At 44.8% G+C, this 18,885-nt stretch overlaps 1 protein-coding gene across 6 annotated transcripts in view; it reads right to left on the reverse strand.

Annotated features, from left to right (window-relative positions):
- Positions 1-15,907, reverse strand: part of LOC119310760 (aspartate--tRNA ligase 2, cytoplasmic-like) — a 33,624-nt gene extending 17,717 nt beyond the window's left edge. Inside the window, exons 1-5 of one of the 6 annotated variants that reach the window (XR_005150741.1) lie at positions 15,553-15,907; positions 15,220-15,330; positions 14,969-15,086; positions 13,243-13,348; positions 8,345-8,397 (exon numbers count right to left, since the gene is read on the reverse strand). Coding sequence is in view for 2 of the 6 variants with exons in the window: in XM_037586393.1 (XP_037442290.1) it covers positions 13,317-13,348; positions 14,969-15,086; positions 15,220-15,330; positions 15,553-15,567 (276 nt within the window). In the remaining 4 variants the exon portion in view is untranslated. Of the gene's footprint in view, positions 1-8,344; positions 8,398-13,096; positions 15,087-15,219; positions 15,331-15,552 lie in introns of those variants that run through there. The other 5 variants (XR_005150744.1, XR_005150743.1, XM_037586394.1 and 2 more) reach the window with 5 other exon arrangements.
- Between the last annotated feature and the right edge of the window lie 2,978 nt (positions 15,908-18,885).

Raw genomic sequence — 18,885 nt, forward strand, 5'->3', positions numbered from 1 at the left:
CTCCCACTCGATTCAAGTGATTGTTGCAATCAGACAATCTGAGCACAAGCTCAACGATTGAGCTTTTCTCCCTTAGTTTGCAGGCTAAGAAAATCATCGGAGGTCTCATACCTCTTGACGTGGGCACGAGCCTGAAATCTCAATTTCAGCCCTCGAAACATCTCATATGTTCCGCGACGTTTCGAAAAACATCTTCGGTGCCTTAATTCTAAACCGTTTATCTGAACTATCACGTAGTTATCAAAACGTGTATGTCCGATGTTCGCAACATCCACAAACGACGTTTGGGGTTCAGCACACTGAGCGGTGCATTAAGGACATGAGCTTTCTACTGTCCGCATAATCGCTACTGTCAACTTTCAACTATATTTTCTCTAGGAACATATCTAAACAGTGGAACTAAAGCGCGAGCTTACGACATAATTTGCAAAGATCTTTTGACTATGTTCAGGATAATTAAGTTCATCTTATGAACTCCCACTCAGATAGACATCCCTCTGGTCATCTAAGTGATTACATGATCCAAGTCAACTAGGCTGTGTCCGATCATCACGTGAGACGGACTAGTCATCATCGGTGAACATCTTCATGTTGATCGTATCTACTATACGACTCATGCTCGACCTTTCGGTCTCCGTGTTCCGAGGCCATGTCTGTACATGCTAGGCTCGTCAAGTTAACCCTAAGTGTTTTCGCTGTGTAAAACTGTCCTACACCCGTTGTATGTGAACGTAAGAATCCATCACACCCGATCATCACGTGGTGCTTAGAAGCGACGAACTGTAGCAACGGTGCACAGTTAGGGGAGAACACTTCTTGAAATTTTGTAAGGGATCATCTTATTTACTACCGTAGTCCTAAGTAAACAAGATGCATAAACATGATAAACATCACATGCAATCAAATAGTGACATGATATGGCCAATATCATTTTGCTCCTTTTGATCTCCATCTTCGGGGCTCCATGATCATCATCGTCACCGGCATATGACACCGTGATCTCCATCATCATGATCTCCATCATCGTGTCTTCATGAAGTTGTCTCGCCAACTATTACTTCTACTACTATGGCTACCGGTTAGCAATAAAGTAAAGTAATTACATGGCGTTGTTCAATGACACGCAGGTCATACAATAAATCAAGACAACTCCTATGGCTCCTGCCGGTTGTCATACTCATCGACATGCAAGTCGTGATTCCTATTACAAGAACATGATCAATCTCATACATCACATATCATTCATCACATTCTTCTTGGCCATATCACATCACATAGCATACCCTGCAAAAACAAGTTAGACGTCCTCTAATTGTTGTTTGCATGTTTTACGTGGCTGCTATGGGTTACTAGCAAGAACGTTTCTTACCTACGCAAAACCACAACGTGATATGCCAATTGCTATTTACCCTTCATAAGGACCCTTTTCATCGAATCCGTTCCGACTAAAGTGGGAGAGACTGGCACCCGCTAGCCACCTTATGCACCAAGTGCATATCAATCGGTGGAACCTGTCTCGCGTAAGAGTACGTGTAAGGTCGGTCCGGGCCGCTTCATCCCACAATACCGTCGAAACAAGATTGGACTAGTAACGGTAAGCATATTGAACAAAATCAACGCCTACAACTACTTTGTGTTCTACTCGTGCAAAGAATCTACGCAATAGACCTAGCTCATGATGCCACTGTTGGGGAACGTAGCAGAAATTCAAAATTTTCCTACGAGTCACCAAGATCTATCCATGGAGAGACTAGCAACGAGGGGAAGGAGAGTGCATCTACATACCCTTGTAGATCGCTAAGCGGAAGAGTTCAAGAGAACGGGGTTGAAGGAGTCGTACTCGTCGTGATCCAAATCACCGGAGATCCTAGTGCCGAACGGACGGCACCTCCGCGTTCAACACACGTACAACCCGATGATGTCTCCCACGCCTTGATCCAGCAAGGAGAGAGGGAGAGGTTGAGGAAGACTCCAACCAGCAGCAGCACAACGGCGTGGTGGTTGTTGGGGAACGTAGTAATTTCAAAAAAAATTCCTACGCACATGCAAGATCATGGTGATGCATAGCAACGAGAGGGGAGTGTATCTTCATACCCTTGAAGATCGCTAAGCGGAAGCGTTTATCAACGCGGTTGATGTAGTCGTACGTCTTCACGATCCGACCGATCCAAGTACCGAACGCACGGCACCTCCGAGTTCTGCACACGTTCAGCTCGATGACGTCTTCGCCTTCTCGATCCAGCAAGACGGGCGAAGTAGTAGATGAGTTCCGGCAGCACGACGGCGTGGTGACGGTGTTGGTGAAGAACAATCTCCGCAGGGCTTCGCCTAAGCGCTGCGGAAACTATGATGGAGGATAAACTAGAGGGGACGAGGTTGCCGGCACACGGCTTGGTGTTTCTTGATGTGTCTTTGGTGCTAGCCCTACCCCTCTATTTATATGTCGAGCCTTGGGGTCGAAACTTGGAGTAAAAGCCTCCACAAAGTCGGTTTCACCCGAAAGGCAAGAGTCCTTCTCGGACTCCAGGGCCAGACGCCAGGGTTCCCGGCGTCTGGACCCAGACGCTAGGGACCCTGGCGTCTGGCCCCTGGACTCCGCAAAACTTCCTTTTGCGCTTTCCAAAAAGCTTGTGGGCTTTCCCCTTTGGCCCAAATAACGTGTTCTCGTACCCAAACATTTCGGGAAACATCCGGAACCCTTCCGGAGATCAAACACTATTATCCCATATATCAAACTTTATCTCCGGACCATTCCGGAGTTCCTCGTCATGTCCATGATCTCATCTGGGACTCCGAACAACATTCGGTTAACAACATGCATAACTCATATAATACTATATCGTCAACGAAACGTTAAGCGTGCGGACCCTACGGGTTCAAGAACTATGTAGACATGACCGAGACACGTTTCCGGTCAATAACCAATAGCGGGACCTGGATGCCCATATTGGCTCCCACATGTTCTACGAAGATCTTTATCGGTCAAACCGCATAACAACATACGTTGTTCCCTTTGTCATCGGTATGTTACTTGCCCGAGATTCGATCGTCGGTATCTCAATACCTAGTTCAATCTCGTTACCGGCAAGTCTCTTTACTCGTTCTGTAATGCATCATCCCGTAACCAACTCATTGGTCACATTGCTTGCAAGGCTTATAATGATGTGCATTACCGAGAGGGCCCAGAGATACCTCTCCGACGATCGGAGTGACAAATCCTAATCTCGAAATACGCCAACCCAACAAGTACCTTTGGAGACACCTGTAGAGCACCTTTATAATCACCCAGTTACGTTGTGACGTTTGGTAGCACACAAAGTGTTCCTCCGGTAAACGGGAGTTGCATAATCTCATAGTCATAGGAACATGTATAAGTCATGAAGAAAGCAATAGCAACATACTAAACGATCGGGTGCTAAGCTAACGGAATGGGTCATGTCAATCAGATCATTCAACTAATGATGTGATCTTGTTAATCAAATAACAACTCTTTGTTCATGGTTAGGAAACATAACCATCTTTGATTAACAAGCTAGTCAAGTAGAGGCATACTAGTGACACTCTGTTTGTCTATATATTCACACATGTATTATGTTTCCGGTTAATACAATTCTAGCATGAATAATAAACATTTATCATGATATAAGGAAATAAATAATAACTTTATTATTGCCTCTAGGGCATATTTCCTTCAGTCTCCCACTTGCACTAGAGTCAATAATCTAGATCACATCACCATGTGATTCACATCGATAGTTCACATCATCATGTGATTAGCACCCATAGTTCACATCGCCATGTGACCAACATCCAAAGTGTTTACTAGATTCAGTAATCTAGTTCACATCGCTATGTGATTAACACCCAAAGAGTACTTAGGTGTGATCATGTTTTGCTTGTGAGAGAATCTTAGTCAACGGGTCTTTCACATTCAGATCCGTTATGTATTTTGCAATTTTTTATGTCTACAATGCTCTGCACGAAGCTACTCTAGCTAATTGCTCCCACTTTCAATATGTATCTAGATCGAGACTTAGAGTCATCCAGATCGGTGTCAAAACTTGCATCGACGTAACCCTTTACGACGAACCTTTTGTCATTTCCATAATCGAGAAACATATCCTTATTCCACTAAGGATAATTTTGACCGCTGTCCAGTGATCTACTCCTAGATCACTATTGTACTCCCTTGCCAAACTCAGTGCAGGGTATACAATAGATCTGGTACATAGCATGGCATACTTTATAGAACCTATGGCCAAGGCATAGGGAATGACTTTCATTCTCTTTCTATCTTCTGCCGTGGTCGGGTTTTGAGTCTTACTCAATTTCACACCTTGTAACACAGGCAAGAACTCTTTCTTTGACTGTTCCATTTTGAACTACTTCAAAATCTTGTCAAGGTATGTACTCATTGAAAAAACTTATCAAGCGTCTTGATCTATCTCTATAGATCTTGATGCTCAATATGTAAGCAGCTTCACCGAGGTCTTTCTTTGAAAAACTCCTTTCAAACACTCCTTTATGCTTTGTAGAATAATTCTACATTATTTTCGATCTACAATATGTCATTCACATATACTTATCAGAAATGCTGTAGTGCTCCCACTCACTTTCTAGTAAATACAGGCTTCACCGTAAGTCTGTATAAAACTATATGCTTTGATCAACTCATCAAAGCGTATATTCCAACTCCGAGATGCTTGCACCAGTCCATAGATGGATCGCTGGAGCTTGCACACTTTGTTAGCTCCCTTTGGATCGATAAAACCTTCTGGTTGCATCATATACAACTCTTCCTCCAGAAACCCATTCAGGAATGCAGTTTTTACATCCATTTGCCAAATTTCATAAATTGTGGCAATTGCTAACATGATTCGGACAGACTTAAGCATCGCTACAGTTGAGAAAATCTCATTGTAGTCAACACCTTGAACTTGTCAAAAACCTTTTTGCGACAAGTCGAGCTTTGTAGATAGTAACACTACTATCAACGTCCGTCTTCCTCTTGAATATCCATTTATACAATATGGCTTGCCGATCATCGGGCAACTCCACCAAAGTCCACACTTTGTTCTCATACATGGATCACATCTCAGATTTTATGGCCTCAAGCCATTTCGCGGAATCTGGGCTCATCATCGCTTCCTCATAGTTCGTAGGTTCATCATGGTCTAGTAACATGACTTCCAGAATAGGATTACCGTACCACTCTGGTGCGGATCTTACTCTGGTTGATCTACGAAGTTCAGTAACAACTTGATCTGAAGTTTTATGATCATCATCATTAACTTCCTCACTAATTGGTGTAGGTGTCACAGGAACCAATTTCTGTGATGAACTACTTTCCAATAAGGGAGCTAGTACTGTTACCTCATCAAGTTCTACTTTCCTCCCACTCACTTCTTTCGAGAGAAACTCCTTCTCTAGAAAGGATCCATTTTTAGCAACGAATGTCTTGCCTTCGGATCTGTGATAGAAGGTGTACCCAACAGTCTTCTTTGGGTATTCTATGAAGACGCACTTTTTCGATTTGGGTTTGAGCTTATCAGGATGAAACTTTTTCACATAAGCATTGCAGCCCCAAACTTTAAGAAACGACAACTTTGGTTTCTTGCTAAACCACAGTTCATATAGTGTCGTCTCAACGGATTTAGATGGTGCCCTATTTAACGTGAATGCAGTTGTCTCTAATGCATGATCCCAAAACGATATTGGTAAATCGGTAAGAAACATCATAGATTGTACTATATCCAATAAAGTACGGTTATGACGTTCGGACACACCATTATGATGTGGTGTTCCAGGTGGCATGAATTTGTGAAACTATTCCACATTGTTTTAATTGAAGACCAATCTCGTAACTCAAATATTTGTCTCCACGATCAGATCGTAGAAACTTTATTTTTCTTGTTACGATGATTTTTCCACTTCACTCTGAAATTCTTTGAACCTTTCAACTATTTCAGACTTATGTTTCATCAAGTAGATATCCTCATATCTGCTCAAATCATCTGTGAAGGTCAGAAAATAACGATACCCGCCGCGAGCCTTAACACTCATCGGATCGCATACATCAGTATGTATTATTTCCAATAAGTCAGTTGCTCGCTCCACTGTTCCAGAGAATGGAGTCTTAGTCATCTTGCCCATGAGGCATGGTTCGCAAGCATCAAGTGATTCATAATCAAGTGATTCCAAAATCCCATCAGCATGGAATTTCTTCATGCGCTTTACACCGATATGACCTAAACGGCAGTGCCAAAAATAAGTTGCACTATCATTGTTAACTTTGCATCTTTTGGTTTCAATATTATGAGTATGTGTATCACCACGATTGAGATCCAATGAACCATTTTCATTGGGTGTGTAACCATATAAGGTTTTATTCATGTAAACAGAACAACAGTTTATTCTCTTACTTAAATGAATAACCGTATTGCAATAAACACGATCAAATCATATTCATGCTCAATGCAAACACCAAATAACATTTATTTAGGTTCAACACTAATCCCGAAAGTATAGGGAGTGTGCGATGATGATCATATCAATCTTGAAACTATTTTCAACACACATCGTCACTTCACCCTTAACTAGTTTCTGTTTATTCTGCAACTCCCGTTTTGAGTTACCACTCTTAGCAACTGAACCAGTACCAAATACCGAGGGGTTGCTATAAACACTAGTAAAGTACACATCAATAACATGTATATCAAATATACCTTTGTTCACTTTGCCATCCTTCTTATCCACCAAATACTTGGGGTAGTTCTGCTTCCAGTGACCAGTCCCTTTGCAGTAGAAGCACTTAGTCTCAGGCTTAGGTCCAGACTTGGGCTTCTTCACTTGAGCAGCAACTTGCTTGCCGTTCTTCTTGAAGTTCCCTTCTATCCCTTTGCCCTTTTCTTGAAACTAGTGGTCTTGTTAACCATCAACACTTGATGTTCTTTCTTGATTTCTACCTTCATCAATTTCATCATCATGAAAAAACTCGGGAATCATTTTCATCATCCCTTGCATACTATAGTTCATCACGAAGTTCTACTAACTTGGTGATGGTGACTAGAGAATTCTGTCAATCACTATCTTATCTGGAAGATTAACTCCCACTTGATTCAAGCGATTGTAGTACCCAGACAATCTGAGCACATGCTCACTAGTTGAGCGATTCTCCTCCATCTTTTAGCTATAGAACTTGTTGGAGACTTCATATCTCTCAACTCGGGTATTTGCTTCAAATATTAACTTCAATTCCTGGAACATCTCATATAGTCCATGATGTTCAAAACATCTTTGAAGTCCCGATTCTAAGCCACAAAGCATGGTGCACAAAACTATCAAGTAGTCATCATATTGAGCTAGCCAAACGTTCATAACGTTTGCATCTGCTCCTGCAATAGGTCTGTCACCTAGCGGTGCATTAAGGACATAATTCTTCTGTGCAGCAATGAGGATAAACCTCAGATCGCGGATCCAATCCGCATCATTGCTACTAACATTTTTCAACACAATTTTCTCTAGGAACATATCAAAATAAACATATGAAAGCAACAACGCGAGCTATTGATCTACAACATAATTTGCAAAATACTACCAGGACTAAGTTCATGATAAATTTAAGTTCATTTAATCATATTACTTAAGAACTCCCACTTAGACAGACATCTCTCTAGTCATCTAAGTGATCACGTGACCCAAATCAACTAAACCATAACCGATCATCACGTGAGATGGAGTAGTTTTCAATGGTGAACATCTTATGTTGATCATATCTACTATATGATTCACGCTCGACCTTTCGGTCTCCGTGTTCCGAGGCCATATCTGCATATGCTAGGCTCGTCAAGCTTAACCTGAGTATTCTGCATGTGCAAAACTGGCTTGCACCCGTTGTAGATGGACGTAGAGTTTATCACACCCGATCATCACGTGGTGTCTGGGCACGACGAACTTTGGCAACGGTGCATACTCAGGAAGAACACTTCTTGATAATTTTAGTGAGAGATCATCTTAAAATGCTACCGTCAATCAAAGCAAGATAAGATGCATAAAGGATAAACATCACATGCAATCAATATAAGTGATATGATATGGCCATCATTATCTTGTGCTTGTGATCTCCATCTCCGAAGCACCATCATGATCACCGTCGTCACCGGCGCGACACCTTGATCTCCATCGTAGCATAGTTGTCGTTTACGCCATCTATTGCTTCTACGACTATCGCTACCGCTTAGTGATAAAGTAAAGCAATTACAGGGCGTTTGCATTTCATACAATAAAGCGACAACCATATGGCTCCTGCCAGTTGCCGATAACTTCAGTTAAAAAACATGATCATCTCATACAATAAATATAGCATCATGTCTTGGCCATATCACATCACAACATGCCCTGCAAAAACAAGTTAGACGTCATCTACTTTGTTGTTGCAAGTTTATGTGGCTGCTACGGGCTTAAGCAAGAATCAATCTCACCAACGCATCAAAACCACAACGATAGTTTGTCAAGTTGATGTTGTTTTAACCTTCGCAAGGACCGGGCGTAGCCACACTCGGTTCAACTAAAGTTGGAAAAACTGACACCCGCTAGTCACCTGTGTGCAAAGCACGGCGGTAAAACCAGTCTCGCGTAAGCGTACGCGTAATGTCGGTCTGGGCCGCTTCATCCAACAATACCGCCGAACCAAAGTATGACATGCTGGTAAGCAGTATGACTTATATCGCCCACAACTCACTTGTGTTCTACTCGTGCATATAACATCAACGCATAAAACCTAGGCTCGGATGCCACTGTTGGGGAACGTAGTAATTTCAAAAAAATTTCCTACGCACATGAAAGATCATGGTGATGCATAGCAACGAGAGGGGAGTGTATCTTCATACCCTTGAAGATCGCTAAGCAGAAGCGTTTATCAACGCGGTTGATGTAGTCGTACGTCTTCACAATCCGACCGGTCCAAGTACCGAACGCACGACACCTCCGAGTTCTGCACACGTTCAGCTCGATGACGTCTTCGCCTTCTCGATCCAGCAAGACGGGCGAAGTAGTAGATGAGTTCCGGCAGCACGACGGCGTGGTGACGGTGTTGGTGAAGAACAATCTCCGCAGGGCTTCGCCTAAGCGCTGCGGAAACTATGATGGAGGATAAACTAGAGGGGACGGGGTTGCCGGCACACGGCTTGGTGTTTCTTGATGTGTCTTTGGTGCTAGCCCTACCCCTCTATTTATATGTTGAGCCTTGGGGTCGAAACTTGGAGTAAAAGCCTCCACAAAGTCGGTTTCACCCGAAAGGCAAGAGTCCTTCTCGGACTCCAGGGCCAGACGCTAGGGTTCCCGGCGTCTGGACCCAGACGCCAGGGACCCTGGCGTCTGGCCCCTGGACTCCGCAAAACTTCCTTTTGCGCTTTCCAAAAACCTTGTGGGCTTTCCCCTTTGGCCCAAAATAACGTGTTCTCGTACCCAAACATTTCGGGAAACATCCGGAACCCCTTCCGGTGAATTCTGGAACCCTTCCGGAGATCAAACACTATTATCCCACATATCAAACTTTATCTCCGGACCATTCCGAAGTTCCTCGTCATGTCCATGATCTCATCTGGGACTCCGAACAACATTCGGTTACCAACATGCATAACTCATATAATACTATATCGTCAATGAAACGTTAAGCGTGCGGACCCTACGGGTTCAAGAACTATGTAGACATGACCGAGACACGTTTCCGGTCAATAACCAATAGCGGGACCTGGATGCCCATATTAGCTCCCACATGTTCTACGAAGATCTTTATCGGTCAAACCGCATAACAACATACGTTGTTCCCTTTGTCATCGGTATGTTACTTGCCCGAGATTCGATCGTCGGTATCTCAATACCTAGTTCAATCTCGTTACTGGCAAGTCTCTTTACTCGTTCTGTAATGCATCATCCCGTAACCAACTCATTGGTCACATTGCTTGCAAGGCTTATAATGATGTGCATTACCGAGAGGGCCCAGAGATACCTCTCCGACGATCGGAGTGACAAATCATAATCTCGAAATACGCCAACCCAACAAGTACCTTTGGAGACACCTGTAGAGCACCTTTATAATCACCCAGTTACGTTGTGACGTTTGGTAGCACACAAAGTGTTCCTCCGGTAAACGGGAGTTGCATAATCTCATAGTCATAGGAACATGTATAAATCATGAAGAAAGCAATAGCAACATACTAAACGATCGGGTGCTAAGCTAACGGAATGGGTCATGTCAATCAGATCATTCAACTAATGATGTGATCTTGTTAATCAAATAACAACTCTTTGTTCATGGTTAGGAAACATAACCATCTTTGATTAACAAGCTAGTCAAGTAGAGGCATACTAGTAACACTCTGTTTGTCTATATATTCACACATGTATTATGTTTCCGGTTAATACAATTCTAGCATGAATAATAAACATTTATCATGATATAAGGAAATAAATAATAAGTTTATTATTGCCTCTAGGGCATATTTCCTTCAGTGGTGATGGAGGAGCGTGGTAGTCCAGCAGGGCTTCGCCAAGCACCGCGAGATATGAGGAGAAGGGAGAGAGGTATGGCTGCGCCAACAGGAGAAGAAACTCATGTGTTGGGCTGCTCCTATGCCTCCAATATATATAGGGGGAGAGGGGGCGGCGGCCAGCCCTAGATCCCATCTGGGGGGGCGGCCAAGGGGTGGAGAGGGGGAAACTTGCCCCCCAAGCAACGTGGGGCGCCCCCTCCCCAAACCCTAGGCGCCTTGGGCCTTGGTGGGAGGGCGCACCAGCCCACCTGGGGCTGGTCCCCTCTCACACTTGGCCCATGCAGCCCTCTGGGGCCGGTGGCCCCACTTGGTGGACCCCCGGGACCCTCCCGATGGTCCCGGTACGTTACCGATAAAACCCGAAACTTTTCCGGTGACCAAAACAGGACTTCCCATATATAAATCTTTACCTCCGGACCATTCCGGAACTCCTCGTGACGTCCGGGATCTCATCCGAGACTCCGAACAACATTCGGTAACCACATACAAGCTTCCTTTATAACCCTAGCGTCATCGAACCTTAAGTGTGTAGACCCTACGGGTTCGAGAGACATGTAGACATGACCGAGACGTTCTCCGATCAATAACCAACAGCGGGATCTGGATACCCATGTTGGCTCCCACATGTTCCACGATGATCTCATCGGATGAACCACGATGTCAAGGACTCAGTCGATCCCGTATACAATTCCCTTTGTCTAGCGGTATTTTACTTGCCCGAGATTCGATCGTCGGTATACCGATACCTTGTTCAATCTCGTTACCGGCAAGTCTCTTTTACTCGTTCCGTAACACATCATCCCGTGATCAACCCCTTGGTCACACTGTGCACATTATGATGATGTCCTACCGAGTGGGCCCAGATATACCTCTCCGTTTACACGGAGTGACAAATCCCAGTCTCGATCCGTGTCAACCCAAAAGACACTTTCGGAGATACCTGTAATGCACCTTTATAGTCACCCAGTTACTTGTGACGTTTGATACACCCAAAGCACTCCTATGGTATCCGGGAGTTACACGATCTCATGGTCTAAGGAAGAGATACTTGACATTGGAAAAGCTCTAGCAAACGAACTACATGATCTTTGTGCTATGCTTAGGATTGGGTCTTGTCCATCACATCATTCTCCTAATGATGTGATCCCGTTATCAACGACATCCAATGTCCATAGCCAGGAAACCATGACTATCTGTTGATCACAACGAGCTAGTCAACTAGAGGCTCACTAGGGACATATTGTGGTCTATGTATTCACACGTGTATTACGATTTCCGGATAATACAGTTATAGCATGAATAAAAAACAATTATCATGAACAAGGAAATATAATAATACTTTTATTATTGCCTCTAGGGCATATTTCCAACAGCGGCCACCCTTTGAGGCCTTTCTGTCCTTTCCCGTATGGCCCATTAAGGCCCAATACGAATTCCCGTAACTCTCTGGTACTCCGAAAAATACCCGAATCACTCGGAACCTTTCCGAAGTCCGAATATAGTCGTCAAATATATCGACCTTTACGTCTCGACCATTTCGAGACTCCTCGTCATGTCGCCGATCTCATCCAGGACTCCGAACTCCTTCGGTGATCAAAACACATAAACTCATAATATAAATCGTCACCAAACTTTAAGCGTGCGGACCCTATGGGTTCGAGAACAATGTAGACATGACCGAGACACGTCTCCGATCAATAACCAATAGCGGAACCTGAATGCTCATATTGGCTCCTACATATTCTACGAAGATCTTTATCGGTCAAACCACATAACACCATACGTTGTTCCCTTTGTCATCGGTATGTTACTTACCCGAGATTCGATCATCGGTATCTCAATACCTAGCTCAATCTCGTTACCGGCAAGTATCTTTACTCGTTCCATAATACATCATCCCACAACTAACTCATTAGTTACAATGCTTGCAAGGCTTATAGTGATGTGCATTACCGAGTGGGCTCAGAGATACCTCTTCGACAATCGAAGTGACAAATCCTAATCTCGAAATACGCCAACTCAACATGTACCTCGGAGACACTTGTAGAGCTCCGTTATAATCACCCAGTTACGTTGGGACGTTTGGTAGCACACAAAGTGTTCCTCCGGTAAACGGGAGTTGCATAATCTCATAGTCATAGAAACATGTATAAGTCACGAAGAAAGCAATAGCAACATACTAAACGAACAAGTGCTAAGCTAACGGAATGGGTCAAGTCAATCACATCATTCTCTAATGATGTGATCCCGTTAATCAAATGACAACTCATGTCCATGGCTAGGAAACTTAACCATCTTTGATTCAACGAGCTAGTCAAGTAGAGGCATACTAGTGACACTATGTTTGTCTATGTATTCACACATGTATTATATTTCCGGTTAATACAATTTTAGCATGAATAATAAACATTTATCATGAAATAAAGAAATAAATAATAACTTTATTATTGCCTCTAGGGCATATTTCCTTCACTGACACGTGCCTAAAAGAGGGCAAATTCGAGAGTAGAAACTCGTACAACATAGTAAGGAGTAAACACATAAACAGAGCAAGCATTTAAGCACACTTATTCACACCTTGCCTGATTCAGTGCTATACCAGTTCTCACGAAAGCAAATTCACCCTATACAGTGCGTCTATCATTAAGTAGAGAAGAAGATCATAAAGAAACAAAATAAAGGCATGCACCTGCATCATATCCCGCCTTGTATTGATATATGAATATGAAAGCCTCCAATAATTAAAGAATACACATGCTTTCCCTATCCAACCTCATGGTCCAGCGCTAAGGCCACTGCACAATAAAGATAGCAAGATATTGATTTGTATCACCTAAATAATAGTATTAGAAAACATTACCTAAATACATATCCTTCTTATTATTAATCAAAAGTACTTGAAACTAAAATTACAGAAGAACATTTATCTCCTAGGAGTGTAACCTAATCACATGCTGAAGCAAACTGTCATAATTTTGGAAGTTTCATCATTTTCCAAACTTATCATTTTCTCCTCTCATCTCGAAACTATCATAAATCCATATCTTCAGTCTAAAAAGGTCAAATTTCTTCGTAAAGCAATCAACCAAGACAAGTACTACCTTTGTAACTAAATACAATATGTTTTTGCTGTTCAAACTTAACTACAAAGACGTTTTATATTTGGTTACGGAGGGAGCATCTTTTAAGCATGAGTATAGATACGACATCAGAAGCTCTGTAACAGAAAAAAACATGGAAATGTTTCAAGAATTATCAAGACTAAACAGCAAACACGAGTTGTGTGCAGATTGTAGATCTTGTGAAGTATAACATCCAGATGAAAAATCAAAATTACTATGTGGTATGTCATGAGTTGTTAAGAAAATAAAGGTGTGGTCCAAAAATCTAGAAGATTTCTCTCTGAACCTACAAAACTCACTTTGTTGCAATTACAAACGTAAAGAATAATAAAGTATCTTAGAAGAAAAATACTAAACATGATCCAGACGATATAGAAGTAAATCATCCTACCCTAATTGCCAAAGAAAATGTCGATTTACTAACCACACGCTAAATGAACAAACATAAGCGTCTGTGAAACCGTTGACCTGAGCGGTGGTGCTTCCATGGGCCAGCCTAGTGAACAATCGACCATGGAGGAGAAGCATATGATGTACTGTTGGGCAGTACAAAGACAACATGGGGAGGTCCGGGATGAAGGCGACGAATGCCGATGGTGTATATTTAGACTCAAAGCATGAACAATGGTAAATATTTAGACTCAAAGCATGAAAAAAACATCACATGCTCCAGAAATGCATAGAAAATAATGTCTGAAGCCTTCACAAAGCAGCTTTTGTAAAAGCATATGCATTGGCTTGATAAATCCAATATTGGATGCAGAATGTTAAACTCAATTTGATCATTAGTGTAATCCAGAATTGTATGGCATGCACTGCAGGCATCACATTAAGATCACTTAATCAATTTGTATCCGGAAGCAACTTAAAAGTCCAGCACAGTGCATGCTTTTTTTGTACAAAATGATTATAGGTTGAGACTGAAAGATTTTATTTTTCTATAATACACACAAGCATGTATATCATTATAGAAGCGCCCATCCACGTCATTACGATACAACAAGCAGCGACAGTCCACCACTAAGTGCCGCTACGGTGGCTGCTCAGGCACACTCCACCTAAACAACCACCCAAAATGACCACTGAAATCCCAATTCAGCAGGCCAGCCAATGGCATGCTTTGGCACAACTAGTCAAAGGGTTCACCAGATTAGATATGTTTAATTCAGTGTCGAAGTAGAATATCTTAGCTAAGCGACACAGAAAATTACATAACATGATATGTTTAGTTCTGCAAACTCAGTTCATCAACACATCACTGATAGCAGCAGTCCTAAAGGCAAGAACAAATACCAATGTTTTCAACTTGATGCTGTATATGGAAAATGGCTTGATTTGCCAGTGTTCGGACATCAATAACTCGATAGTCCAAGCGTGTGTCCTGACCAACATGGACAAGTGGCACTCCCTTCTGCAAAACAACAAGATACCATTAGCTGAACCCAGATATCATCATCAGAGATTGGAGCAACAATCTGTATCCTCCTCCTTTATGCATTCAAAGAGGAGGCAAGCAAATACGCAGATTGTGCAGACTGACATACTGATTCAGCTATTGCAAACTCCTCAGCACTCCGTCTGGCATCCTCCATGCTGATTGGTAGCTTCGGGCCAGCCCTGTTGATGCAGTAGAGCTTCCTGACCTGAATATCCACCTGCCAGCCATCAAATGGAATTACAAATAACTACTGTGGTGTGTATGTCAGCCCACAATTCGAACAGTCAACAGACAAAGGGGACCTGCAACGAAACGAGATCTCAAACTAATAAAAGATGGGTAAACAAACAGAACCATCTCCCTCTCTGCCTCCTCCTCATCTTCATGGCACTAACAGGCTGCAGCGTACAAGCAAGAGAAGGTGAGGGGGTGGGCTGACCTCACATCCTCTCATCCATCCCTGTAGCGGGCCTCGTCGGTGAGGACGGCTCGTCAAGGAACTCGGGCTCCTTGTCGCTGGTGGCCATGTTCCTGGCCTTCTTGGTCGGCTGCGCCATGCGCCTCTTGGTCGCCGCCACCGCGTGCCCCTCCTCCTTCTGCTGCTCCACGAAGGCGGCCGTCTCCTCGTCCTCCCCGAGCGCGAGCTCCTCCTCGGCGACGGGGACGGGGCAGGGAGGTGGTCTAGGGTTTGGAAGGAGAGAGAGGGAGGCGCGGGTGGGGAGGAGGCCGGGCGGCGACGGGGAAGGAGGAGAGGGAGGCCCGGGTTGGGAGGAGGCCGGGCGGCGGCGGGGAAGGAGGAGAGGGAAACGCGGGTGGGGAGGAGGAGGCGGCGCGAGCGGGAGAGCAGCCAGCCAGGGTTCACCACGGGAGCCGGCCTTTTATACCCGTGCGAGTGAAATGACGAAAATGCCCCCGGCGGGGCAGACTATTTACGAGCGGTGGCACGAAACGGGAGTAACTATTCATTCCAGCAGTAACATTTTTTTATCCGACGGACGAGGTTGTTACAGGGGTCGATCCGAAGGCCCAGATCCGATCAAGCCACCTGAGCCGACGGCCAGGAATCCCAAATCGTTGTGGAGCCGTGTGAGGTGCTTCTATTCTTATTTCTGGATACTAGAGGTTGACGCGCGCTTTGCCGCGCTGTCATTAGACATAAGTTAAGCCTTCCTTTTTATTTGACATGATATTATGGTTGGTGGCTTCATTGTGTATTTGAGTTAAGATGACTTTAATTTGCACTGATGATTTCCCTTTTTGTTGGCTCCGCTCTTGCTCGATAGAGACAATATCTATCTATGAGGTGAACTAAATTGTTTTGTGGGTGGTTGTGGTATTCTTATTATAACACAACAATCAATATATGAGTGCCACGTTTCGCCTGGAAGTGGATCCAAGCAAATAACGCATGGGCGATCCACTCTCTTACAGGTGGGCCCATCAGCTCCCCAAAGCCCTAATGTACAAGGAGCCAACATTCCTAGAGAATTTAGAACATTAAATTATAAGATATGGCAAGGGGAAGTAAAAACAATAAGCAAGAATATTTGAAAAATATATATAATGATCAGATCCGCCATTCAACATTCGGCAAAATTTCTAAACAAATAAAGAAATTGGACCAGCACTGCTCATCAACAAACATGCAAGCCGGCTAGGAAAATGTCTAAAACCTATACCATGCAAATTAATGAAACTTACCAACACAATCCAAATTTATACAAACCAAACTCTCCGACTGAAACCAACAAAAACAATTTCAAAATTTTGGGTTAAACCCATTAGCTCCAACCGAATCAAGCCATCAATTTGAAGTAGACATCAACAAATGAGCTCTTCACGTCAATTAGTCCCTTGCAACAAGCAGATGTTGACATAGATTAGAGGAACTCCAACCGTGCCGACCTAAATTGTTCGGCGCGTCAGTTTGCGTCCAAACGGATGAAAATACCGGCCCTACGTGGTGAATTAAACCCAAAAGTTGTCCGCTCACTGCCCGTCTGGACGCATTTACGGCTCAAATTTGCGTCCGATTTGTGTCCACGCTGACACGAGAATGCGAAACGGGCGCACCACGTGTCCTTTTGATGTCCGCCTCGGGCTCGCGCGTCGACAACACATATACTCCCCGCAGTCGTAGTCATTGCATCTACCACCTAACCTGAGCCCGCATGGCAATGTCCAAAAGCATCCGGTGTGCTCGTCCTTCTTAATGCAAGTGTGGGTGTGTGAGGGGGGGGGCGAGGTCATCCACTTCTCCTTTCCATCCACATTTGGCCATGCTCGCTCCCCTCGACACCGACAGCGCAAGCGCTAGCCATGGTTATCTTCAGCAAGAGCAAGGGCAAGGGCAAACCCGATGCCGGCGCCAGCTCGTCCCGCATGCAGCCTCCACCACCGCTGCCCCCGTCAGCCTACATGATGAATCCCCGTGCGGCTAGTGGTCGCCGACCATGCGACCGGCTATACATCAAGGTGCACCAAGCGCGTTGGCACTGGCATTACCGCCAACCGCTGTCGTGGCCAGATGTTGACCTCTCGCACGGATAGCCCTTGACCCGCATCACATCCCGATGTCGGCGGTGGCGAGGTGCGCAAGCGCCGCGCCCTCCTGACGCCAGAGCATCGGCGCGACCCTGCCTACGTGCAAGACTACCCCAACCGAGAAGATTGGTTCACCATGGAGCACGAGTGGCCCGCCGCGACAGAATGCTGCTTAAGCTTGGGTTCGTGTCGCTGCCCCCGGAGGTGGCGTTGGAGGAGGAGGAGGAGGCGGCCCACCAGGCCACATTGGAGGTGGCGCTCCAGCGCGCCCTGGAGGAGAGCTAGCGCGAGGACACACGCTGTCGGCGGCGGAGGACCGCGCCTACGCTCCGCTGCTGCCCAGGCCCAAGGCCCTCACGAGATGGACGCACGGGCGCTCACGCCCATGCCGCCCACGGAGCCGGAGTCGGAAATGTATGTGTGGGCCGGCATCCTCCGCGAGTGGGTGAGCGTGCCACCCATCGCGCTGGGTGCCACGTCGGAGCAAGAGGAGGCCTACTTGGAACACTGGGGACAACTCCACCGGTCTGAGGAGCGTGCCGACAACGAGCGCCGGATGCAAGCCGAGCGCGAGGAGGAGGAGCGTCGTGCCTGTTGGGCACGGGAGGTGGAGGAAGAGCGCTGAGATCAGGAGCGGGAGGAGCGCGCACCGCACAACAATGTCGCCGGTGGGGCATAGGTTGTAGGATTCGGCGCGGGTGGTGTGGGAGACTGCATTCCCATGGGCTGGGCCGCCGCCAGCCTTCGTAGACCTCATCGGCAACGACGACAACGATGGTGACACCGAGGGCAACGCGCTGGGTGGTTGGGAGGCGCGTTTACTTAGTTTTTTTATGTTTGACTAATGTTTAAGTGGATTTTTGCCCGCGGTTGACCGGTCAATTTAATGTTTACTTATGTTTAATTCGAACACAAGTTTCCAAAATTGTTTTTTAAATGGATGCGAAAAAAATGCGCCGGGCATCGGTCGACCCAAACAAAAAAGCGGACAATCAAGTCAAGAAAACCAATTTTACTTTCGCTTGTACTAATACATTGCCACACAGTAATCATTGGCTAGAAAGCCAGCTTTGGCGGGGTCCACCATTTGACTGAAGTCCACGATCAATAAGAGGGATCCATTTCGTGGGAGCTTAGTAATTGTAGAGATATAGTAGTGTCTCAAAAAAATGATGAGCTCAAAAGAAAGTAGTTATAGTAATTTATGTGGAGTCGATTTGAGAAAAAA

Source organism: Triticum dicoccoides, chromosome 5B, assembly GCF_002162155.2.
Source record: "Triticum dicoccoides isolate Atlit2015 ecotype Zavitan chromosome 5B, WEW_v2.0, whole genome shotgun sequence".
NCBI lineage: Eukaryota > Viridiplantae > Streptophyta > Magnoliopsida > Poales > Poaceae > Triticum > Triticum dicoccoides.